The following is a 25,537-nucleotide window of genomic DNA, read 5'->3' on the forward strand; positions in this document are numbered from 1 at the left end:
GGATTAGAATTTAGATTTCTTTCTACAGTCGACTAACCTTCAATTGTTATAGACACACTGAAAGCAGCCTACTGCACAAGCCCTTTATTTTAAATAAATTATATAACCTACTATATTTGGTACATCACAATGTACTTTCAGTTCTTAAATCAATATGGCTTTATGATTTTCCCCTCATATATTTAGTAGAGTAACAAAAAAGTAAATAATTTTGTAAATGAAAAATCTATACAAAATTTCTAGTTGTTTTCCTCAAAGCAGAATTGTATGCATCAAAGAGAAAGATGAAAACAGCCCAAGAATAACAAAATGTCAAAGAATGTTTTTGAAATGTCATGTAACGATTTTTTTACCACAACCAGTAGCATTTGTTGCATCATCTAAACAAATATGCTATTGCTTAAATAACCTCTAGATGTCAGTGTTGTGTTAAATATTATTTTATTCTTTCATGGCACATTAAGGTTAACGGGATACTATCATAATAGGAAAAAATACAATGGTAGTCAAAGTGCCATAGAACTGTTTGCTGTCCTACATTCTTCAACATGTATTCTTTTGTGTGCAACATGTTGAAAAATGATACGGTAATTTTTCTCTGGGAGTCAATGGGAGACAATATCTGTTTGGTTATAAGAATTCTTCCAAATATGGTTCTATGTGTTTATCAGAACAAATACATTAATACAGATTTGGAACAACTTTAGTAAATTATGACACAAATTTAATTTTTTGGTGAATTATCACAAAAACTCCTAAAAAACGCAAAAGTTTTGTGAGGGAAAGCAATGTTTCTCAGGGTAACGCAAAAGCTTTAAAAATAATTATCTTCCCTCTCATATTTGGAAGTTGACAACCAAATTGATATGGTAGTCAATGCCCCAGAACTTTTGGTTTTCCTAAATTCTTTGTAATATCTCATTTTGTGTTCAACAGAACGAAAAAAATACAATATTTGTATTCCTACTATGGTCATGGAAATTGTCCTAGAAATCAAAATTGTTAACATTCTTCCAAATATCTTTCCCTGTGTTCATCGCAACAAAGAAATGCATACAGGTTTGGAACCACCTGGGTGAGTAAATAATGACAGAATTTGTTTTGGGGTGAACCATCCATTAAACCTTGTCTGTGAAACCGAGCCATTATCTCATAAATTGATTTTAAGACTTTAGCCTAAGGATAGTGGGCCGTCTTTTCACAGAGCAATGTTCCCAGCTGTCCCACCTGATGACAGGGCTGAATGTTCATTGTCCACCCAGGTCGCAATGGACTCTTTCAACAAGACATAACAGGTCTATAATGGCCCAACATTTATCGCCTAACTGGCCCTCTCATTTACTGGATCTGAGCCTTAGAGAAGGGGATAGAGTTTTTTGGAAGTTCATGTCTGTCAGCCCAAACAGCTTCATGTTAAGCATGTATTGTTTTGCTGTGTTTATGTTTGCTAAATTAGATTTATTCATGTTGAGTGACCAGGCTCTCAAGTCTAGCTCCTGGTTGCAGACGGAAACCAGTGTGGGCCTTTTGATCCCCTGAGGTTCATTATTCAGAATCAGCTGGTGGAGCAAGAGCTCAGAGCTGAATGGGGCGCTTGTTTGACTTCACTTTGGATATTGTATGTGAGTGAAACAGATGGGGTCCTACAGCTTTCACGTACAGTGGCAAGGTTTTAATAACATTTGAGTTATTTTTTAGTAGGCTTTTTAGGTACAATAATATAGGCCCAATTTATTTACTTCATACACGAATTAGATCTAATACGCATTCCATGCAAAAATAATCAAAAAATATACCATCACGTTAAAGGGGATTTTAGAATAAAGGATTATCCTTTGATAGAACTGTATTTTTAAATATAGGAGCAACAATACCACAAAAATGTAACATGGTATCAAGAGGTGCGGAAAGGAAAAGAGGCTAAAGTTACACATCCCTGCAGACTCGGGGGAGCGCGCTGCGCGGGCATGCTTGGAGCACTGAAAGACGGGTCGGGGATACAGTAATGGATGGGGGTTGGGACGGATGGATTGTCTTTGCACGTAGACGTGATGAACTCAACTTCTTAAACGGGAAGGAGTAATTGGAATATATATGATACTAGGCTCACCCAGCATGACAAGCTGTGTGTCGAAACAAAACTCTGTAGCGTTTGACGGATATTATGGATAACGGGAGACTCTTGCAGGCTTGATTTACGTTACACGGAATTGCTGGAGTGCCTCGCGCGCTTACATTTCATTGCATTTCGAGTGAAGGTATAGATTTGACCTGAAGCATCTAAGGGACATTTTGGGTGAGTACCACAGACATAGAATTTTAAGGAGAATTAAATAAAAAGCCAGAGAGAGTCAGACTCTCATTGTGTCACAGTTTTAGTCTGTTTTGGTTCTGTATTCTGTGTTCCTTTGCCCGAGTTGAAGCTACTGAAGCTATTCTGTATGTTTAACACGTTAGACCCCTGTTTTTATTGTATCTTTGCCTTTACTTTCTCATCAAGTCAACATATGGTGTCATGCGATTTTCTGTGCCATAGTTATTTCAAGTGATTAAATAGATTAATTCAGCCTGTATGGAGTCGATTAGTGAAGGTAAGCTTGTTAGGCAGCTGACGGGTTTTAGGGACAGTGATTTGGGGTCGTGGAAACAAGTCCGTCTGAATAAAGTAAACTGTAATAAAGCACTTCTTTGGGGTTTAATTTATTTTCACAGGATGCAGGCAAACAAAGTGTCCACTGTTGTCATGCGCTCAGGTTTCGATTAGAGAATTGTCCTCATAACAGTTGAATAAAAGTTGACATAAGATTCATGGAAAGTAATGTGGAACAACGGGCAGACTACCATTTCATTAAATTGAAAAGCGAACAAATGAACAGTACAATAACAGTTGCTCATTCCAAATAAACGACAGCGTAGTTAAGACACAAGTGTAAGCATCTGTATGCCACATAACTCTGTTAGCACCATGTGTCCTACAAACACAATGAAACATTCGTAAATATATGAGTAAATTCTGAGTAATTTGTGCTTAAACTGACCTTATCCGGTTTCACAAATATTTGTAAACGTCTGATTTAATAGTAAAATGTGTGTATGTTACGTGCCATATAAGAATGCAGCAGCACGCCTTGTCTTCCAACAGCCCAAAAGGGCTCATGTGACACCCCTTTTCATCTCTCTCCACTGGCTACCGGTTGAAGCCCGTATCAGATTCAAGTCGCTAATGCTTTCGTATCACTGGATCTGCACCGGCATACTTTCACACAATCCTACCAACCATCAAGACTCCTACGTTCAGCAAATGAGCGTCGTCTTGTATTGCCTTCTCAAAAGGGTAGTAAATCACTTTCCAGCTTCTTCTTCCTGGTGGAACATTCTTGCTAACTCAGTCCGGTCATCCACATCTCTGACAACATTCAAAAAACAACTTAAAACAACTTAAAACCTCTTAAAATCTCTTCTGTGAATACTTGACAGATAAATGAAAAAAAACCCTATCTTTCTCTCAACAGGTATTGGTCTTTTGTTGAAACTAGAACTTTGTATTAGCACTTATTGTATTATTGCTCCTGTATGACATATCGCTAATTGCTCCCTGAACTCTCTGTAAGTTTTGCAAAAAAGCGTCTGACTAAATGTAAATGTAATGAATTAGATTCATTCGTAAACAGGGTGCGCATGCAGTGGTACACAGGAGTGGCCTGGTAGGGGTCAACATTTGCTTTGGGGTGGCACATAAAACATCATCATGCACGCATTGTAAAACTCTTTACAAGTACTCTATAGGTGCCCAAATCCTAATGATGTATCATGTGCGATTGCTACAATATTTAAATTTTAATAAAACTATTTGATCAAATAACACTTATGACTTCCACTTTCAAATTCATATTGTAGCTCCCATTTCTGGGGAAAAAGGACCAGAAAATCATGTCAGTTATGCAGGCAATTCAATTTGATTTCAAGTGCAAACAATAAAACTCCAGCAAACTTATAAGCCATTTCCAAAAACTATGACAGTAGTACTACTAGTACAAACAATGTACATTAAAAACAGATTAGAACATAACTTAATGAATATCTCAAAACTCACTGATAACATGACTCAAAGTTACTCCAGAAGTTACTCAAATATATACATGTACCTGTAAGCATTTGAGACCCGTGATCGAGAGCCGGACAGAACATCACTAAATGGGTTTTAAATGTTACAGGGGTTTCCATGAGAAATAATAAAACAGGAGACTCCCGACCAAAATGACAGTGTTGGCAGGTATGAAAATGACCCAGCACACAGCCATTATTCGCAAACATAGATATGTTAATAAGGATAAAACCTTGAAAAAGGTTATATGATCCCACCAAATCACAGTGATGCCGATTCACACGGGACTAGCAATACTGTATTATCACAGGACCGTAGTTGTTTGAAGGTTGTGAGAGATGTGGTTGACCTGCATTGGGAAGAATGTTCCACCAGGAAGGAGTTGTGAAGGAGAATGAGTGGGAAAGGGATTTAGTGCCCTTATGAAAAGGCAATACAAGGCACCGCTCGTTTGCTGAACACAGCGTTCTTGATGGGGTGTAGGAGTGTAGAAGGGTGTGAAAGTATGCTGGCGCAGATCCAGTGATAGTCCTGTATGCAAACATCAGTGACTTGAATCTGATCCGGGCTTCAACCGGTAGCCAGTGGAGAGAGATGAACCCTGAGCCCACATGAGCCCTTTTGGGCTGTTGGAAGATGAGGCGTGCTGCTGCGTTTTGAACCAGCTGAAGTGGTTTGAGAAGGCTTTACAGGAAGACCAGCAAGGAGAGCATTGCAGTAGTCCAACCTTGAGATTACCAGGGCCTGGACAAGGAGTAAATATGACTCTGAGGTTCCTGGCTGATTCGGAGGGAGTGATAGTGGAATGTCCGCTAATGTTAGATTTGTGACCTAATGACTCATTTGAACCGATTCACTTTGTTGAAACAACTCATATGTCAAACACTGAACTCACGAGACTCACTGTCTGAACCCATCAAATCAGTCACTCAAAACACATCAGAACACAAGCGTGCTTGGACCAGTTAACAAAACTGTAAGATTAGTATGATCAAGTTTATTTATGAAAATGTGTAAATAAAGTACATATATAATAATTTAGTTCTGAGTTACTTTTGAGTTTTGAGCTATATAGCTAATTTAAGAAAATTGTAAGTAGTAAAAATAAAGACTGTTATTTAAAAGTTCTGCCAGTGGCAAAATTACAGCTTTTTGCAAAGAGGGCAAGAAATGAGGATTGTGAAGAGTGACAGGTTATGTCAGACCATTTCATAGCCAATATATAACTTGAAAGAATTTATAAAACTTAATAATAACAACTGTATAAAATAACAAATACAATGTTTTTTTGCATTTATTTTGGATTTATTGGGTAGGGTACTTTAAACATGGTTGTCACCCACCACCAAATACCCTTTTTGACTCAGGAAAAACCCTGTTAACCAATCTCATGTTTTGAGAAAGGGCGAAGCTCCGGGTATACTTTACCCTTTTGATAACTTATAAGTAGGGCTGCACGATTTGAGGAAAATGTCACATTGCAATTATTGAGGTAAAAATTGCGTCTTGCGATTATGATAAACTGGGTATAATGAGTCAACTTGGTTGCTATCAAGGAAAGTACACACACCGAAAATGCTGAAAATTTTATTTCTCAACTGAGATATACAGTTCAAACTAGCAACAAGAACTAGAATTGCACAAAATTTTCAAATTAAAATAGAATTTTATACAATTAAATAGCAGTAACATCTTTGCATTGCTGAATTAAATTAACTTAAAAATATATATATATTCTCAACAGTACAGGTAAATTAAACAAATAGAACATAAATACGGATGTACACATTTTTAGGAAAATAATCCCAACAAAAGGACATTTAAGCAGGATTTAACATATACTGTACTTGTATGAACTCTTTTGAAAAAGAAACTGGATATAAATGTGTTGTTCACTCTGTAAAACTTAAACCTCTATAATCTTTGTTGTTACTTTAAATGGTTGTTACTCAATCAACTGGTTGAATTCTCTTTCTAAAAGATTCTATTTAGTACTTTATTCAGAGCTTTAGTTTTGCAAATTCTGCACAGTACCTCTCTCTGCTCAGTGTCTGATATCCTGAAACCAAAATATCGCCAAATAACAGAGGTAGCATTTTTTCTGGGCACTAGTTCAGTGTTGGTTTGCTCTGCATCCATTTCTGGTGTCTCCACACCCCCGCAAGTCATGTGACCAAGCACACGCGCCACCGCCACACAAGACGACTCGTTTTTTTTTCTCGCATATAAAATGGGCATATATCTCTTAGAATGGATGTCTTGTCAGGTCCACGAATGCAGTTGTTTCTTTAACATAATTGCAACATTTTGCCGTCATGTAATTGCATAGCCTGACATCGCGATTGTGATTTGATTTATCGTGCAGCACTAGTTTTTTATGACAAATAGAAAGATAGTTTACGTTTTTTTTGTTTAGCTTGACAATGTGAAAATAGATTCCAATGTGATTAGAATTTTGGGCGTAAAAGTGGGTGCCGCCATCTTTGGGCTGTTTGTGTTTAGACTTCCGGTGAACCACTATAGCTAATGACAGTCATATTGCGAGCGTTTAGAGTGTGTTGTTTTGACTGGATAGTTAATATTTATTATGGAACCCAAAGGTACAAGCGTATTGTGTGCAGTTAGAGGTTACCATAATAGTCGGTACAAATGCACAAAATGTCTACAAAACATTTGCTTTGACCATAATACACGCTACCAGAGCTAGATCTAGATGTTGCGCACCCAATCTGCATCCATTATTCATTATTTTAGCCTACTGGATGTTCTTTCTCCTGGACAATTGACCTATTTGACTACAATAACTAATAAACTAACTGCAGGAGTTTATGGGGAGAGTTAGCACAACTATATGGGGTTTGAATTGTTGCATTATTCTGAATAAATAAACTATGATCTGCAAATAAATGTAGAAAGTTTCACAAACATTTTTATAAATCCACATATGCAATAAAAGCAAATGATAAATATATGTTAGACGTTCCACAAAAGGGCATTCGTGAATAAATACAATGAATTATTTGCAAATAAAAACAATTTACACATTTATTTTAATGGCATTTATTTGAAGATCGCTTTCTACACATTTGTGGATCGCTTTCTGCGCCTTTGTGAATCACTGCACGCATTTGTGGATCAGTGCACGCATTTGTGGATGGCTCTCTGTGCATTTGTGGATTTTGAAAAATCTCTAATTCAAGGCGTGCGCACAATCCACAAATAGGTGGACTCCGCCCACTATCTATGCAAGCCAATTGGGTAACTTCCGCTTTTGTTGACCAATAGTTCTAACTTCAGCCTATCACGTTTTAGTCTGCACTAAGATTCAGGGAGCAAACATGGCGGCTAGTGGTGGTCTAAAAAGTTAAATATAAACTTTTAATTGTACAAATTAATGGATTCTCCATACAAATGCACAAAAGGCACTGGATATTACAGGACATTTTAGTAAAGCCCTTTTCATACAGACATCCTGGAAAATATGCGGAAGATGTGTCCCGGGATGACGGGAACGGTTGATTTTGGTTCGAACTGCCAATGATTTTCTGGAACCTGTGCGTGCGTTCACACACATGCTAAAGACATGTGACGTGTTATGTACTGTAATGTAGTCGTGAACGTAGAGCTGTCACTGTGAAGGAATTTTTCTTGAGTGATTTTGGCTTTTTATATTTTTAGTCACCGAGATTGTACACCCCAGTTCCTGCACGCTTTCATCAAGTCATAAATGCTTCAGTCGTTTGTTACTAACATATGGACAATGCATATAAACACAACCAATCATTAATGAGTAGTATAAAGAAGAGGCCATTCTAATTTCTTAGGTATTCACGCATTTTAGACCGACACTGGCCACCATGTTTGCTCCCTGAATTTTAGTGGCTGAAATCCACAAATGCATGCTGAAAGCGATTCACAAATGCACAGAAAGCGATCCACAAATGTGCAGAAAGCGTTCCACATATGTCAAGAAAGCGATCAAAAAAATAAATACAATTAAAATACATTGGTTAATATTTTTTATTTGCAAATTTCATTGTATTTATTTGTAAATTCCGTTTCTTTTTGTGGAACGTCTAACATATATTTATGGTTCGCTTATTGTGCATATGTGAATTTAAAAATAATTTGTGAAACTTTCCATATTTTTTTGTGGATTATAGTTTATTTATTCAGAATATTGCAACAATTCTGATCCCATACAACTAAAACACAGTATGCAAATAGTTGTATAATAATATTAGCAGCAGTTGAAATTTAACTGTTAGCATTTTATGTATTGGTAAAGTAAAAATGTATTAAGCAGTTGCCACTGTGGCAAACCTACCTGCCACAGAATTGATGCTGCATGATTTACAGTTACAGGATTTGCCCTTTCATTACAATATTAATAATTTGGCACATTTAACATTTTGTCAACACGCTTAACAGTAGGCTACTGTTAGCCTTTACTAGACCATGTTACTGGAAGAATGAAAGCTGAAGAAAGCAAGGGAAAGAATGAACAACATGAAATGTTGTCTTTATTTAATAGACATAAAAACAGACAGTTATTGGGCTTGCCATATGTTAGTATGTTTTGAGTTGTTTTTAGAAAGTTGTGATGGACTCTACAGCTCAATGGAGACCTGCGATACATGAGCAACCAGCCGACTCCATTCTTCCATTATAAGTTGTAATGATCTAGGAATGTTTGCTCCACTTTGACTGGTATCCCTACTGCTTTTAAAAACCTGAGTTTGTGGTCTGTCATGTATAAATTTCGACTGACTTTCCCACTGTGCATGTAACGTCGTTACTGGTACGTCTGTGCCTTTTATGGTTGCGCATCAAAGACCCGTCAACTCTGAGGGAAACCACAAAGTAATTGAATACATCCTCATATGATATATCAGGCCACTTCATCCTTCCACTGTGTCATACATTGCAGGTGTGGAAAATATTTATTAGAGCTTTTTTAAAAGCATTTTGAGCGTGCTCCCGCGGCCACTCAATTCCATTGTTTTCTACCAGCCGGCTAATAATATGTACGTCTTAATACAAAAAGGAAGTACATGACGTACTTCCGCGTTCAAAAAGAAGGTTGATAGAATCTTTACATATAACCTATGTTGTTTAGCTGCTTGACATTTTACAGTGACTTGTAATGCAATCAAGCCTCAGAGCTGCTTCTGACCTTTTCCTCTTCTCCACGGTGGATGAAATATCAGATTACAAGACTACATGAGCTCTTTGATGCTAAGTACTTAAGATATTTTGTGTCAATGTAAATTGCAGAATACAAAAGTTTTCATAGATACATAGGCTACACATACATGTTTTTTTCCAAAGCTACACGCTTTCCTTTTCATCAGACTAAAATGATTCAAAAGTGCAGATGGTCTAACTAAACGCTGCATTCCGAGAACTGCTCAGTGCAGGCTTTTGCAAACCACCACCACGTGACTCGGTTGTACTGTGTGAAATGTCAATAGTGTTCAGTTTAGAGTTTTTTCTATTCCGGTAGACACGTTTTGATTTTTTTCTGTTCTCTTATACACTTAGTAACAGGTTAAAACAGGTTTCAGATAAGTGACCCAGGTCTGTGTATTATTATATTACAGATCTGTTGTACCTTAAAAGAAAAAAATAGATGTAAGCTGCTTGAATGTCCACAAACACGTGCTTAAAAAAATCATCATCTTACTTACAATACGAAGTTGAGAGAAAAAAGAAATAAAAATGCAAGAAGATTCTCAAATTATTATTTTCAATGATAATTATGGCACCTGGGGTGTTGTATTGTATTCAGTGCAAACATTATGTGTCATGTAAACAAAAACTATATACAGCACAGTTCTTCGTAGCCTTATTTTCTCCCCAAAAAGGTTCACTGCTATCTCATGGTAATAATTGTATTTCCGTTGCGTTCTGCTTATGTGAATTCTGTGAATTCCGCCCTTTTCGTCCCGCAGAATCGGGATTTGCCGCTGAGCTTGTGTGACGTCAGAGCTCGACTCACTCATCAACAGAATGGTCCCTAAATACCCGCCCACCTGCACACACAGAGACCCCTCAAAATACAAAGCAGTCTCTTTTCTCCGTCCAAACCAATTGCTGTCTTAACAAAGCTCAAGCGAAGTAAACGAATAGACTTGACGGCGATCCCGCAGTCGTTCGGTGGTCGGTGGCTGTGCGCATTGATGGGTCAGTTACATTACACAGATGTCGTCGGCCGGATTTAAAGGCATCGGCCGAGGTGTCCGAGATGCTCTGTGGCTATCGCGAAGCGCCGATTTCTTGTGATACCGGCCGGGTTTTATCATGGTTTTCAGACGGTCAGCTCGGTAAGTGTATGAGAAGCAAGAGGCTGTGGGGAACGGATAGCGGATCGCAATCTGTGATTTATGACAACGGCAGCATGTCTTTGTCCGACTGTTCTGCAACACCATTTTCAGCAGGACACACGCATGAACACAAAGGCAATATTTTACACCGGTCTGTCCTCACGAGAAAGATGCGGTTAAACGTATCTGGGCATCACTGTTTGCGCAAGCTCTAACATGATCGATTCGGTGTTTTAGGGATCAGAGCAAAAGGAAAATCGTTGTAATAAATGTAAATTTGAGCTCCAAAGCCCGTGTGGCTGTGTAGGTTGTTGTTGTTGTATAACACAGTATATTAACAAGAGTTTCTTTGTAATAAGCTTGAAAAACAGTTCATAGTGAAGAAAAATATGAAGAAAGCTTTGATTTTCTAACAACAAACATACTAATCTTTTTTTGGTTCATTCTGTACACCACATACATGTGTTAAGTACACATTTTTGAGTAGGCTATTTGGGGATTTTAAGTAACATCTCACATTTCTAGTATCTTATACTGGTTCACAACCAGGACTGACAGTGCTTTTGATCATAGGAGAATGCGGTGGTTGGGGTGCTATCGGCTGGGGCCCATGTGGAAAGCACTCCTGGTATTCGCTGTCATTGCATTCGCAGGACAGCTTCTGGGAGTCATCTTCAGTAAGAGGTAAGAAGATGCCTTAGTTCTTTTCTTTATTTCTTCAAGTAATTTACTCCATTCTCTCGTTTCTTGTATTAATTTTTGTACACCGTTCTAAAAACATAACGTTGCATATAAATATGATATATTAAACACATTTTCAATAAACAGTGCTCCTTACATGTTTATAGACTTGTATCTGCAACAGTTTATATGCTATGTATGCTGTCTTTCTTGTTTTGGTATTTTTCTCCGTCTTATAAAATGATTGTATTCTTATAATGCATAAATGTGCCCCTTGGCACAAAAACATACATAATGCATAAACAGAATATCACATGAATCATAACTTCATATACAAATCCTTTTTTACTCACACTCTATTTTAAGCATATTATTCTCTGTCCACCCTCAAACGTACTCCAATGATCTCTTCTTTGTATTGTTTACAGTGTTGTACTTATTGTATGTATTTCTCCCATTTTTCAGAGAGGCTTCACTTCATTGTCATGATCTTTTTAACATGTGTTGTTTTTCTGTTCCTTTTCTGCATTAGCTGGGTGCAGCCAGAGAGGTCTCGATCCCTCTTTGCTCTTCCCTCTGAGGATATCCAAGGGTCCTCTCTGGGATCTTGTAGGCGTCACACGCACATCATGTTCCTGAAGACTCACAAGACAGCCAGCAGCACCGTTCTCAATTTGCTCTATCGCTTCGGAGAGGAGCGTGGTCTTAAATTTGCCCTTCCTGTGGGGTACCAATTTGGTTACCCGCTTCCCTTTATTGCCCAGAGGGTGAAAGGATACAGAGGTCCTCATGTGGAAAAATTTGACATCATAGGAAATCATATGCGCTTCAACAGGCCAGAGGTATAGCAGATATGTTTTGGGTTAGAATCAGAATAAGATCATATGATTGTATCTTTTTACCTTTAGGTCTTAATTTTACAATCTGTTGAACAAACCGTAAAAAAAGATAAACTGCTTGAGTCAAGACTTTAGCTGTAAACTGTAGAATGTTTCTTCTGTTATATTTCCACATTCAACATTACAACATTCTGTTTATCACTTTATAGGTTGAGAAGGTTATGCCAGCTGACACCTTCTATTTCTCGATCCTTCGAGATCCTGTGGCTTTAGCAGAATCCTCATATGCCTACTACAAAAATGTTGCCCCTGCATTCAGGCGTGCCAAAGGGCTGGGTGATTTTGCAGACAACCCTCATAAGTACTACGATCCCAAACTCGGGAACAACCATTACACCCGCAACTTGCTGTGGTTTGACTTTGGTCTGGATCATAACGCCAACTTCAGCCTACCGCTGGCCAGGCGTGGCGTGGCAGCAGTGCGACGAAATTTCAGGCTCATCCTTTTGTCCGAGTACTTTGACCATTCTATGGTTCTGCTCCGCCACGCTCTCTGCTGGCCTTTAGATGCTGTGGTTTCTTTTAGCCTAAATGCCAGACAGCAAGTGTCCAGTGGGAGGTCTGGATGGGTGGGTAAGTCTGCACTTCTGGCCCCCTTGGGTTTGACAGATGAGCAAAAACTGAAACTACGGGAATGGAACTCCCTAGACTGGCACCTTTACCAAGCTTTCAACCTCACATTCTGGCAGGAAATAGAGCGCTTCGGGAAAAGTAGAATGGAGGCTGAGGTAGCCTTGCTTAGGACCAGACGGGAGGTTCTCGCTCGTGCATGTTTACGTGATGGCGGCAGGCCTGTAGAGGCCAGTCGCATCCGGGACAAGGCCATCCGACCTTTCCAGAGCGGATTAGTGAAGATTCTAGGTTACGTGCTGCAGTCTGGACTAGACAACGCCACGTGGGAAGCTTGCCTACGTATGATCAGGCCAGAGATTCAGTACAAAGACTTACTAGATCTTCGGCAGTTCCCGCGACCCCAGCAACCCCGAGGGCCGGACACTCTCGCTGGAGGACCTCCAGTAATGAGGGATTCCCCGGTACTCAGGACTGAAGAGCAAGGGAGAAAGAGGTTTGTAGAGAAAGACTGGGATGGGACGCTACTGCTTCGGAATCAATCTTTCGAAAATGCTGGTTCAAAAGTAAGGCTTAAATTGTGAGCAAGTAGCACCTTTTTGCCTTGCGGTCAACTTTCTGACCCGTATTTGGCTCCACAGGGCCTCTGTGCTGCACTACTAAAGGTGAACGGATGTCCAAGCTTAAGGTGTGCTTCATTTTTTCACCTACTGTTACGTCTCACATATGGTCGTGCACTTAGCCTTCCGAAGTAGACTGCACTCTCCGTGAGCCCCTTTGGATGCATTTGACTCATATGGACTATGAATGCTTTGTTTTCCTCCACCTGACCTCCAGAAGATGCACACAGGTTCGCACGCCCTAGAGCTGCTCAAATTTGCACAAGACGTACCGGCAAAGGGAAACCTGAAGCATGCTTTGGGCTTTACAGCACACCGCTTTGCCATTGACTCTTCCTTGCCTTGCCCTTCAACATTCTGTTTTATACAATGCAAGCTTTAACAGTGAAGAAGAGGTACAATGAAGTTGCTGGAGTACTACAAGGATACGCCAGAAGTGGCTAAATGCTAATATTGTGCATAGGTAAAGTAAGGAAATGTGCTGCTTCCTTGTCCACTATGAACCACTCTGAATGCACATAGAAGTGTATGTACATGGTTCTGTGACCCAACAGAATCTACTTTTCACACACACACACATAGTACTCTCTGTGTATCTTTAAAATAAAATCCATTATCTTTAATAAACATACACCAAGGTGCATCAGGTGGCATAACAATTTGATCTTTGAAATGCATTTGATTAAATGCATATCCATTTACTGCATGAAAAAGAGTAAAAAAAAGTCTGGCACACTGAAAGATGCAGATACAGATCAGAGTAGCCAAAATTAGATTTTATACCCATTTCTATGGGTAACTGTTCAACAGGAATCCTAATAGAGTTTGTTTTAAGACGACTACAAACTTAGCTTTTTATGCGACACATTCAGTTTTATGAAAAGAAGCTGAGAGTCATGAAAGCAGGCATGCCCTGTTAGAAGACTCTTCACATGAGTCTGCTAGAATGACATCTCCAGTTTCTAACACTGTGAAATAATATACCATTCATGACTAAATGGGCTGTAGATCTCCCAATGTCAATGACTGGGCAAATGCACTTCTTTTTACAGTATATTTACCTCTTGATGTTTGCCTGAGGTCAAATCTTTTTTTATTAAACCGAGATGTTAATTAATGGTGAATGTTTATTGGTACGTTGAATGCTGTCAGTGGACACTCAAATACACGCCATTGTCTGTCTACCAAGAAAGCGCTCTTGGAGTTCCAAAATGGTTATTTTGCCTTACAATGAGTACTTTTGTGAAGCAGTGCTTTGATATCAAAGCTTGCTGTATTTATTATGCTTTTGTATACAGTTCTCTGTGTATCTAGTCTAGTGCATTTATACTCTTAAACTAAACTGTGTATTTCATATTGTGAGTGCTGAGGAAAAGTAGTATAGACATTTGACTGAAATGTACTGTGCAAATTGGCCCAAGTCTAAACAGCCAGCTTTTTGTAATGCAAGTTTCAATGCACAGTGCAAGATGGCATCTTACGTTACAAATACATACTTTTTTTCTGTGCTAATATAAACGGCACTGAGGTAAGGAAGATACTCTAGATATGCTCATTTTGGTGCACCTTTAGTGTCATTTTATGTGTAGTAAGGATGTACTGTATATGCATGTTGATAAATAGCTATCATTAACTTGTGTAATTGACGCATAACTCCACATTTTGACATGCATTGTGATACAACACATCATTTTTTGTTTTGATTGTAGTGTTGACCATTTACACCAAACATTTTTAAAAACTTGCAGAATAATATAAGCCAGCTTCTGGTAAACAGGCACTCATTTGTGTAGTGGTCTCTTCTTCAAACCATTAGTTTTCCCCCTTTTTGAAGGTAGTATAAAAATAATATCCTATCACCGGAATGCAAGCTGGCATCCTGTAGCTGACCAATCACACGAAAGCAAGCTGGCTTATCTTATATGTAAATGACAGTTTCTATCTTCACATATAAATTAAATCAATAAAAAATACCATTTATTATTTCTGTCTCCCCATACATGAGACAGAAACAAAGATGCTAGCGTTAAAGCTAATCCGCTTGTTTAGATGTTTCTTTGAATAAAAAAGGTTACAGAAAATGTTACTTATTTTACTTAGTTTACTGTATCTTTTGTGAAGTTGAAGAAACAAGAGGTGTTAGCTCATTTATAGTTTCTGTTATTAATATGACAAGATTAACGCTACGGATAAACTTTGAATGAAATTGATTATAAGCATTAAATTACTTTATATCTTGGGGTATATAACAGCTTTTACATTCATTCAACAAGTATCGTGCTGTATTACTTGCATGTCATAAAAATCAGTAATTTAAGTGTCTTTGTGACTCTTTTGTTGGATAATCTGTGGTACAGCAATTGAAAGATTGCAGTACCACCACCAAACCAAAGAGGCAATGATGTGTTTGTGCTTGGAATGTTATGACAAAAAAGTAATGTGTCCTTTTTTTTCATTATTTAAAGTTTGAAAGAAAATTCATTCAGAAGGTCATAAAAGCAAGTTTGGATGTGTGCCTATTTGATACAACTGCTTAAACTATCACAGTATGAATCCATAATTTTTATTATTTTGGCATGACAAATAAATTGCTAAAATATGAATCTATTTTGTGCCATGATGTTTATCAGGAGCAATTCAAACAAGATTGTTCCTTTCATCGTTCTTTTTGACCGAGATCTTTCAAACCTTTGTACAATGCATTTGATTTGATTTTTGCTTTGTTACTTGAATACACGGAGAAACCTGTGTACATATTTGGGAGTGATGGACCTGATTTAATTGTATGTATTAAAATAAAACTTTTCAGTGATTGCAGCGACTGTCGTGTGATGAATATGTTTTAAAGTTAACTACCATTAATGCACCTCAAGATTTCTGTACAGACTGAGATAAGGTAACATCTGAAGAATGCATGCTTGATATGTTGAACACCACAGAAAAAGGGGCTGAAACCGCACTGATAATGGCTTACCAATGTGACTTTAGCCACACAGATTGATAAGCATACCCTGACCATGAGCACTTCCCGTACAGTGCATCAGTAAATTTCACATTAACTTTACACTGCAGTTCAATGTGGACTTTGATAGTCTCTACATCAAGTCTGTTACTTGTTTATTTACTGAATAAAATGCATCTACTTACTCCTGTTAAATATTATTGTCTGAATTTAAATATTTTATTTTGTTATTAATTATATATGAGTTTTTCCGTAATTTTCAACGATATAAAATAACTCGTTGCTTTGATATACTCTATATGATATATTAGTAATAATTAAAATACATACAATACAATGAAAATAATCATAGTAGCGTTTGCTAAGTTGCACCAACCTTGACAGGAAGGCAATCGTTGTTTACGTTACCTTTTTCGACAAGCGACTATCTCGCCTGCTTATTATTCCGCTCTCATCCATCTGTACTCGATGATTATGCCTGTCATATAGCGCACTTGAATGTATTTGTGTGCGTGAACTGCTGTACAGCAGAAATGGGGAAAAAGGATAAATGCTGTTTTTATCATCTCTTGGCCACCGTAAGCTGAAAGGTGAAACGGGTCGCTTTTATTTTAAGACATTTTAGTATTAACCGGATCCCGTCGCTCGCTCTGTGCCTGCGGTGTGATGGTCATGGTGTTAATGATGGAATCGCAATGTGAATACTTTATGTATTTCCCCGCCGTTCCCATCTCGGACCTGTCGGACCCGGCCAAATATCGCACGCTTCCGCGTCGTAGCCACCTCTATCTCGGAGAAACCGTGCGCTTTCTTTTGGTGTTGCGCTCTCAAAACGTCGCATCTGGCACTGCGCCGGTTGATGCGAGCGGGTCGGAGCATCACTCCAGTCGCTCTTGGAGGGAGCTGGCCGGATCTCTCTGCGCCGTGGCCAGCGTTTGCCCCGGCGATAACCGACAGCGGACACAGCCTTTGTATCACGACTACCACAGCAGCGGAGACGAGTGTGTGGAGGATACGGACGAGGATGATGCTGCGGAGGTGGGCTGCGCAGGTAGAGGGGGCCCGCGCTGCCGGGGCTTTCGGGAATGCAAGCCGCTTCTCATTCATAACAACACGGGCAACGGCGTGAGGGAATTCCGCAAGGCTGCCGTTCAGGTGCTTAAATCAACTGCATTATATGTATTGTGTGCAGATACGTGGAAGCCGCTGGGCATGCAAATGAATTTGACTTCAACAAGGAAGTGTTGACATTTTCTTTGTTATTCCTTTTGAACGGCGTGCGTGCGCTTTATTGGCTGTTTCTAGCCAAGCAGAATAGTCATATGTGTTCTTAACATTGGCTATCTGGAGCAAGTCACACTGCTGCAGGGATCTTCCTAGTTTAGCAGTCTCAAGAAAATGCTCCTAAGTATCTGCAGCCTATTTCTGTCAGTATATAATCTGCAGGTGGTAAATAACATCTGGAAAATCCAATTGTATCATTACAGTAATTTATTTCATAATTTAAGAGAGTGCAGCTCTTTCTTTATTCCTGAACACAAAAGATGATATTTTGAAGAACGTTGGTAACTGAACAGCACTGGCCTCCATTGACTACTATATTTTATGGACACAAAACCAATGCAACAGAATGGGGGCCAGTTAACAACATTCTTCAAAATATCTTCTTTTGTGTTCTGCAGAAGAAAGAAATTCATACAGGTGTGAAATGACAAGAGGGTCAGTGAATAATAATATAAATTATTTTGGGGTGAACTATCGCTTTGAAGCAGCTGTGTTTTTCCTTTTGAAAAGATGTATAAACAGTAAAACACTCATAGTGACTGAGGTGTAATTATCAAGAAAGACAAAGAACCTACATATATGAAAATGAATACTTAGAAACTAAAGCTCATTCTTAACATGTCCAATGTCTCCCTTTTGACATGTTTCTCTATGTGACTCAGTCTCCTTCGGATGAGCCGGTGGTTTTAACCGATGAGGTCATCTTCCCTCTTACTGTGTCCCTGGATAAACTCCCTGTCAACACTCTTAAAGTAAAGGTATGAGTAACGGATGTTTGTGTGGGCATGTTTTCATATGACTAGTCTCTGTTGACTGTTTCAGACAACAGTGTTGTATCATCACATGCATTATTTGCCTCAGATAAATTTAGTGCAGATAATTGCTTGCTGACTTGTTCGGCTGTGATCTTGATGAAATATAACACCAATGCACACACGCACAATGCCACATCACCATGCATTGTTTGTTAATATGTGTGTGAATGTTTGCCTTCATGCAGATTATAGTGACTGTGTGGAAGCAAGAAGAGGAGAAAGCTGAGATCCAAGAACATGGCTACCTCAGCATCCTGCAACAGAAGAGCCCCTGCCAAACATTTCGCCAGGACCTGAACACCTTCAAAGCCCAGGGTGAGCAGTTGTATTCTTTTGCACAAAGCTTCATGCAGTGTCATGTTTTTAGTATTTTTCTTGGGTCACTTTAATTTTTGAAATGTAATTTGTTTTATTGTTTTTAAATGTAATATTAAGAGCTTGATTTTTTTAACAGTCAGCACCACGCTCAATGTCCTGCCTCCCCCCACAGTGAAGTGTCAGCAAATGACTGTTTCAGGCAGACACTTAACTGTCCTCAAAGGTAACATCATATCTTGTTTTTATCTCTGCCTCATGTTGTTAGACTGCCCTGTATATTGCAGGTCCAAATGCAGGAAAAATAAATTATTTATGTGATTGTGATTTTCATTGTTCTCAAATGCCTCTGGTTCAAAATAACCAAAAAGAAAGAATACTTCTTTGTGAGTAGGTGTGTAAGAGTGTGTGAGCATCATCTACGTTTGTTATAATGGCTCCTTAGTGGTTGTTAATATATGGGAGTGAAGATGGATTTATTCCTCATCATAAGAGTAATTATTCCCATATTTCTCCACCCAGTCTTCAAGGCTTCAGAGTTGGAGGCACTTGTGTTTTGTGTGGCTTTGTTTTAAGAAGGGTTTCAGCAATGTTTAGATCCATTGTTCACCTCCTCTGTTGAATTTCTAAATAAAAAGGTGAAAGCATGTAATTGGGGCAGCACAATGATTAGTCGTGAAGTTTTTGTTTACATAATATATGTGTATGTAGTGTGTATATAATATTTACATGTGTATTTTAATTGCTTTATTTATATATCATTTATATTATATTTAAATATAAATGTTTAATATAAATTTATAGTTTTTTCTTATTATATACATAGGAAGTGTGTGTATTTATATAAACATAATTATTATACACAGTACACACACACATATATTATGTAAACAAAAACTTTTATTTTGCAAACAATTAGTGGCGACTTAATGTCACAATTATATATGCATTTATATGGATTTTGCAAATACTTGAACATTTAACAATTTCAAGCTGCTAAATCTCTGAGACAGGGTCCCAAACATGGAGATCAGTACATTGGTACATCATTGTGGTAAAACATCTACTGTCTATCTAGATGTTCTGCAGGGGTTTATCGTGCACTTTCAGTTAGATTTTTGCGGCTTCCTGTGTGTGCACATGTGAGACGTCCTGTTTATGTGTGCTTGAACACCTGACTGTTTCAGTGTTAAACGGGAGTTCTCAGGAGGAAGTGAGCGTCCGTGACGTCAAGATACTTCCCAACTTTAACACCTCATACTTACCAATGATGCCAGATGGTTCTGTGCTGCTGGTGGACAATGTCTGGTAAGATAATATGGTTTTAAGTGCGACCTCATGCACCTGTGAATGTTATTACAGTGGGATCCCTCAAACATTATGGTTTGCTCTAAACCTCTGTCCTGAAGTATTAATGCCTTTTGATATTTGCACACTGAATTGTAATTGGTTTTATTAATTGCATATAATTCACGCTGGATTGTAATGGTCTTATCTTCCTTGAACTATTTTAGAATTTACATTGGCATTTACAATGCACAGTGACATGTGCTGACTATTGAGAGAAGTTGACTAAAAGCAAACAACATTCTCAATGTCATGACAGCAGCAAATGAGAACTGGTGTATCATTACATTCACATGAAACAATATTCAAGTCATATTCAAAACACGGTTCTTTTGTGCCCTGCATGCATTTCTGTTTTCCTATGCAAACACATTCTGTTATCTGCACTGGTCTGTAGCGGAAGTAAAGAGATGCATATCTGTTACACTGAAGATTTTAGCCCTTTATCGCATGCACTGATGTTTTAAAATAGAGCATCATTATTAATTCATCACAGTTTCTTTATCAATAAATATCTTGGTACTGTATTAAGAATGTTTTTACATCTTAACAAGTGTATGTGTATATATGTTTATTTTTTATTATGTTGGCTTGTTTTTCTTTGATCTTCAAAGTCATCAGTCAGGAGAGGTTGCCATGGCATCATTCTATAGGTTGGACAGCGAGTCTAGCCATCTTCCCAGCACGCTCAGCGCTCTAGAAGAGCAAAACTTTCTTTTCCAACTGCAGCTCAGCAACCAGCCACAAGATGATTCAAATGAGGTGGGCCGGCATTCATCACCACTGCCATGATGTAATATGGTTTTGTGTAAATACAGTGGACACAATCTTTCCTAATCTGAAAATTCTAAATGTTGTAAATGTAATCATTTTAAATGTATAATGTAAGAGATTGTTCTGTTTCCTGCAGGGACTGGAGGTGCCATTGGTAGCAGTCTTACAGTGGTCCACTCCTAAACTGCCCTTTACCAATTCCATCTACACTCACTATAGTCTCCCCAGCGTGAGACTGGACCGGCCTCGCTTCATCATGACTGCCAGCTGTCCCAGTGCCGTCAAAGCCCGTGAGCATTTCCGGGTGCAGTACACCCTCCTCAACAACCTGCAGGACTTTTTGGCAGTCCGACTAGTCTGGACACCTGAAGGTGAGGATTGGCCATAGAAAGATGAGTGCGGATTTAAGAACACATGGATGTATGATGTACACCAAGATGGATGCAATGATATGTTGTGTGGTAGGCAAATCAATGGATGATGTGTCTGAAGAGGGTGGAGAGAGATTAAGTGGATCACACTTAACACTAGTGGCAGAAAGCCAAGAAACCAAAGATATAAGATTGAAATGATAAGAATGTTAGGAAAAACGAGAATGAAATCAAATTCACAGCCAGGGGGAATAAAGGTGTTTCACAGAAACAGTTTTTAACGAAAAAGGTGATTGCCAAGACAAAGGTTCATAAAGGGTGTGGTTCTTGCTTGTAGATGACCGTACAGGCTCTGAACTGTTATATTACAGCTGTGTATGAGGTTATTTCTATGTGTCAGATGGCGTAATGTCAGTCTTGGCACATTAAGGACATACAAGTAAAAATTGTGTGACTCTTGTGTCAGAGGGTTTGAACCACATTAAAGGGATAGTTCACCCCAAAATGTATATTCTGTCATCATTTACTCACCCTCTAGTCATTTCGAACTTGTATGATTTCTGCAGAACAAAGATATTTTGAAGAATGTTGAAAACCGAACAACGGTGACAATCATTGACTTCTATTGTATGGAGACAAAACCAATGCGATGTGAATGGCTGCCATCGCTGTTTGGTCAACAATATGTTTCAAAATATCTTTTGTGTTCTTTCATACAGGTTTGAAACGATAAGAGGGTGAGTAAATGATGACATAATTTTCATTTTTACAGCATTGCAGAGGAATGTTTACACTTTTTAGCCTTTTGTATTTTAGAACCCACTTTCTTTATTTCTTTATTTTTTAACATAAAAGTACACAAAAATGTGTATTTGAAACTGTCTCCTTATCTTATGCCAATTCACAACAGTAAACTTAACCACAGAAACGTATAATTATAAATCATTATTTTATGTTACGCATGTGAACAGAAATGCCAAGTCTGTCTTTTTCCATCTAGTTTAAATGGCCATTGGGGTGGTTTCGTTACGCAGATCTGGCAACCCAGAATTGTTTGTGCAGAGAAGTCATTTTATGTTTCAGATAAAGTTCTGAAAAAGAGGCAAAAGATACGGATCCTAGCTTTAAATATCTTACATTGAAGCTACTTTTACACTGTTCTCTGATATTTGTTATCCTCATTGGTTAGTCGAAAATGTAATTTGTGGTCAGATATTGTGGCATAATGACTGCTAAACTGAACAGTATTACCGCTACTATTTTTTTTATAAAATACTTATGTCTCTTCCTTCAGGGCAAATGTTTTAAAATCATTTTTTCTCATTTATTTGGTAGGGATGCAATAGTAATTGTGCTAATGTACAGTCAGCCAGTCCTTTTGGATAGTAAGTCGAGAGCTGGGAGTTGTCAGATTTGGACGATCTCCCATCTGTGTCTTGAACACATATGCTAACCATCAGATCTCAAATCAACAGCTTTTTTACATCTCTATCTGTGAACTCAATCATGATTTTTCATGATGTCATTTCTTCATCAGCTCGTGGGCAGAAGGATGACCCCGCAGTAAATGCAGTGGTGTGTCATTCTCCTCTCAGTAACCTCGGTTATTGTCGGAAAGGCAGTACCCTCTCCGTCAGCGTGGCTTTCCAGATACTCAGAGCAGGTCTTTTTGAGGTAAAAAGTGTCTGTTTTAATGGGCAAACTTTGCTAAAAATGTATGTTGTCTCAAAAAACTACTGGATGTACACATCTAAATATTATCCTATCAATCCTCTGTCTTTAGTTAAGTCAGCACATGAAGCTGAAACTGCAGTTCACAGCATCTGTCTCCAACCCTCCTCCTGATGCCCGTCCTTTGTCTCGCAAGAACAGCCCGTCCAGCCCATCGGTCAGAGATATTCTGGACCGACATCAGGCCAGTCTAAGTCTGGGCCGCTCTCAGTCCTTCTCACACCAGCAACCGTCCAAGTTCCACCTAACAAGGTAAAGAGTCGCAGAGCGTCACATCTCACATATACATAACTATTTATCTTCTTTTTTCACAGTTTATTTTTATTGATTCATGACCACAGGACTGGCAGTGTTATGGAGCGCAGGGCCATCACCCCTCCTGTGGGCTCTCCTGTTGGTCGACCGCTGTACCTTCCGCCAGACCGGAACATTCTGTCTCTCGACAAAATTGCCAAACGTGAGTGCAAGGTGCTGGTACTGGATCCCCACACCTAAATCCCCACACAAATATACATGGAGAGAGGCAGAGGTGGTATTTTTGAACGGTATCATGAAGTAGGGGTTTGTCATGTAATATGATTTTGTTTTGTTCGTCTTTTTACCTGAATTAACTGTTTACATGCTATAACGTGGTTCTTTGAAAGATTTCAATGCTAAATATGCGCAGCTATACTGTTTTTGACATTCTTTTCTGAAAGAATGACTGATGACACATGTCACAGGGTTTATGTGTAGGAAATTACACTGAAGTTAGATTTTGAAACTTTGTACGTAAAATGTTTTAACTTGTCCTGCATACAAGTTAAAATGAGGGAGAAAGAAAAATTGTTTGTCACACACTATTGTGTTTCTGTCATGTTTTGCAACCTAGTATTGGATAAATGTCCTTGAACAAATTATTATTGGAATGCAAAAGAAGATCAAATATTAGAAATGTTGGCATTTCCCCACCCATATTTGATCTTCTTTTGCATTCCAATGATGATTTGCTTTACTTGTGAATGTGCTTTTATTGTTTTTCCTAATTACTTGAAAGGTGGTTTGCTTATGTTGTGTCTATGAGCGACCTAAATTTACTCTGGAATTGTTTTGAACAATCCATAGATGCTGTTATGCGTTAGTTCACACTTTTTACCTTGTTTTGTTAAATTCTGTGCATATAGGAGCCATTTTGACGGCTGTTTTAAGTCATTGCAAAAGGTTGCCAATCTATAGTAAACCACCGCTTTCCAATATTCACACATCCTTACTCATTAGTTACACATAACTTAATTCATATTTAATGTGTATAAATTATTTTAATGTTGGTCTTCACATTACAGTTTTTAAAGCATAACCACACATAAACTTTTAATGACATATAGCAAGCAAATGAAGGCAGTTGTAGTTTCCAAAGGTGAAGCTTGTGTTATTTGCTTATGCCGTTTGATTTATGCTCATCTTTTTACATGACTTTGTTATATAATGCACACATCTTATTCTTATGATGGCTTAAAGGGATAGTCCACCCATAAATGAAAATTCTGTCATGAATTACTCGTCCTCAATTGTTTCCAACCTGTACAGTTCTTTGTTTTGTTGATCACAAATATTAAAATGAATGTGGATGAATGTTAGCAACTGAGATTTACGGGGCACGATTGACTACCATAGAACAAACAACTTGTTTAAAACACAAAATAATTTTGAAAAACAAACAGCTAACCAAGAAATCTCAGTTGCTTCCATTCTTCTAAATATCTTTCTTTGTCAGAACAAAATAAAAGTTATACAGGTTTGGTAACAACATTTTCTTTTTGGGTGGAGTATCCCTTTAATTTGGGATATGTGTGTTTGTGTTTATTTCAATTGCATGTTCATCAGAAGTGGGGTCATCTTTCCATCACATTCCACCTTAGTATCAGGGCAGATGCTGCCCACTCAAGTGCTGTTGATTTCTGTGCGTTCACATTGAACAGCTGTAATCTACAAGTCCTTTGGTTGTACTGATAATCAATAATCAGCTGACATTGACCAATACATAGTTAACATAGCTGTACACATTTGCAGAGTGTTTTTGCTCCCACCATTAAGTACTGAATAAACATCTGCACTGAATCTCGCACCGGGTTATCTTGAAGGAATAGTTGATCCAAAACAAAAAAATCTGTCATTATTTACCCCCCCTCCCCATATAGAACACAAAAAGTGGAATTTTCACACTGCTCCAGTTTTAAAAAGGCTTATCAGCAAACTTGAAACAACACATCAACACAGTCTTGAAACATATTGTGAAAAATTGTTATTTGTTCTTTATGATGCTTAAAGAGATATGTATGTTTTACTCACCCTCAAGGCATCCTGACTGAATATGACTTTCTTCTTGAAGAAAAATGCAGTCGGAGTTATAATAGCTACCACGTATCATTTTTTCTTTCTAATGGTAGAATGGGCAATTTTTTAAAGCTCCAAAAAATTCATCCATCGATCAAAGAACTGCTCGACACGGCTCTGTGGTCTTAACACAGGGCATCTGAAGCAAATCAATGGGTTTGTTTTAGAGAAAGATCCATATTGACAGCACTGCTAACGTTAATGTCTAGCTTTAGTTATCCCTTTGGCCGTGCGTGAACCTGAGGCTTGTTTTTCTGGCAAATGACGCAGGCATTCCGGTGACAGAACAGCATTTTTTGTTTTGTTCCAATAGGATACCATCTCATCTGTGCGGGAGCTTTCATCGCCGCCATTTGCCCGGAAA

The 25,537-nt window shown here is 38.4% G+C and overlaps 2 protein-coding genes across 3 annotated transcripts; both read left to right on the plus strand.

The window, feature by feature from the left end:
* Positions 1-1,973: 1,973 nt before the first annotated feature.
* On the plus strand, positions 1,974-16,014 carry gal3st4 (galactose-3-O-sulfotransferase 4). Of its 2 annotated transcripts, none has more exons than XM_079482608.1 (4): positions 1,974-2,296; positions 11,005-11,115; positions 11,645-11,954; positions 12,161-15,933. In XM_079482608.1, the coding sequence occupies exons 2-4, from the start codon at positions 11,009-11,011 to the stop codon at positions 13,163-13,165; spliced, it is 1,422 nt and encodes a 473-aa protein (XP_079338734.1). In that variant the 5' UTR covers positions 1,974-2,296; positions 11,005-11,008; the 3' UTR covers positions 13,166-15,933. The 2 variants fall into 2 exon arrangements, with proteins under 2 accessions (XP_079338734.1, XP_079338733.1); XM_079482607.1 differs by lacking the exon at positions 1,974-2,296 and adding an exon at positions 10,105-10,431 and having other exon boundaries at positions 12,161-16,014.
* Positions 15,933-25,448, plus strand: trappc14 (trafficking protein particle complex subunit 14). The gene is made up of 10 exons (XM_079482479.1): positions 15,933-17,318; positions 18,110-18,205; positions 18,448-18,577; positions 18,717-18,803; positions 19,765-19,885; positions 20,539-20,686; positions 20,835-21,069; positions 22,607-22,743; positions 22,853-23,052; positions 23,142-25,448. Exons 1-10 carry the CDS (start codon positions 16,830-16,832, stop codon positions 23,293-23,295), a joined length of 1,797 nt encoding a protein of 598 aa, XP_079338605.1. The 5' UTR covers positions 15,933-16,829; the 3' UTR covers positions 23,296-25,448.
* Positions 25,449-25,537: the final 89 nt, after the last annotated feature.

This window comes from Barbatula barbatula (genome assembly GCF_947034865.1).
Source record: "Barbatula barbatula genome assembly, chromosome: 1".
NCBI lineage: Eukaryota > Metazoa > Chordata > Actinopteri > Cypriniformes > Nemacheilidae > Barbatula > Barbatula barbatula.

Excerpts from the sequence above, each read along its gene's own strand:
- gal3st4 (XM_079482607.1), top strand. The coding sequence starts at position 10,409 with ATGGTTTTCAGACGGTCAGCTCG. Across the intron at positions 10,432-11,004 it reads GTTTTCAGACGGTCAGCTCG|GAGAATGCGGTGGTTGGGGT; the intron begins GTAAGTGTATGA and ends TTTTGATCATAG. Across the intron at positions 11,116-11,644 it reads GGAGTCATCTTCAGTAAGAG|CTGGGTGCAGCCAGAGAGGT; the intron begins GTAAGAAGATGC and ends TTTCTGCATTAG.
- trappc14 (XM_079482479.1), top strand. The coding sequence starts at position 16,830 with ATGGTCATGGTGTTAATGATGGAATCGCAATGTGAATACTTTATGTAT. Across the intron at positions 18,206-18,447 it reads TCAACACTCTTAAAGTAAAG|ATTATAGTGACTGTGTGGAA; the intron begins GTATGAGTAACG and ends GCCTTCATGCAG. Across the intron at positions 23,053-23,141 it reads TCCAAGTTCCACCTAACAAG|GACTGGCAGTGTTATGGAGC; the intron begins GTAAAGAGTCGC and ends TCATGACCACAG.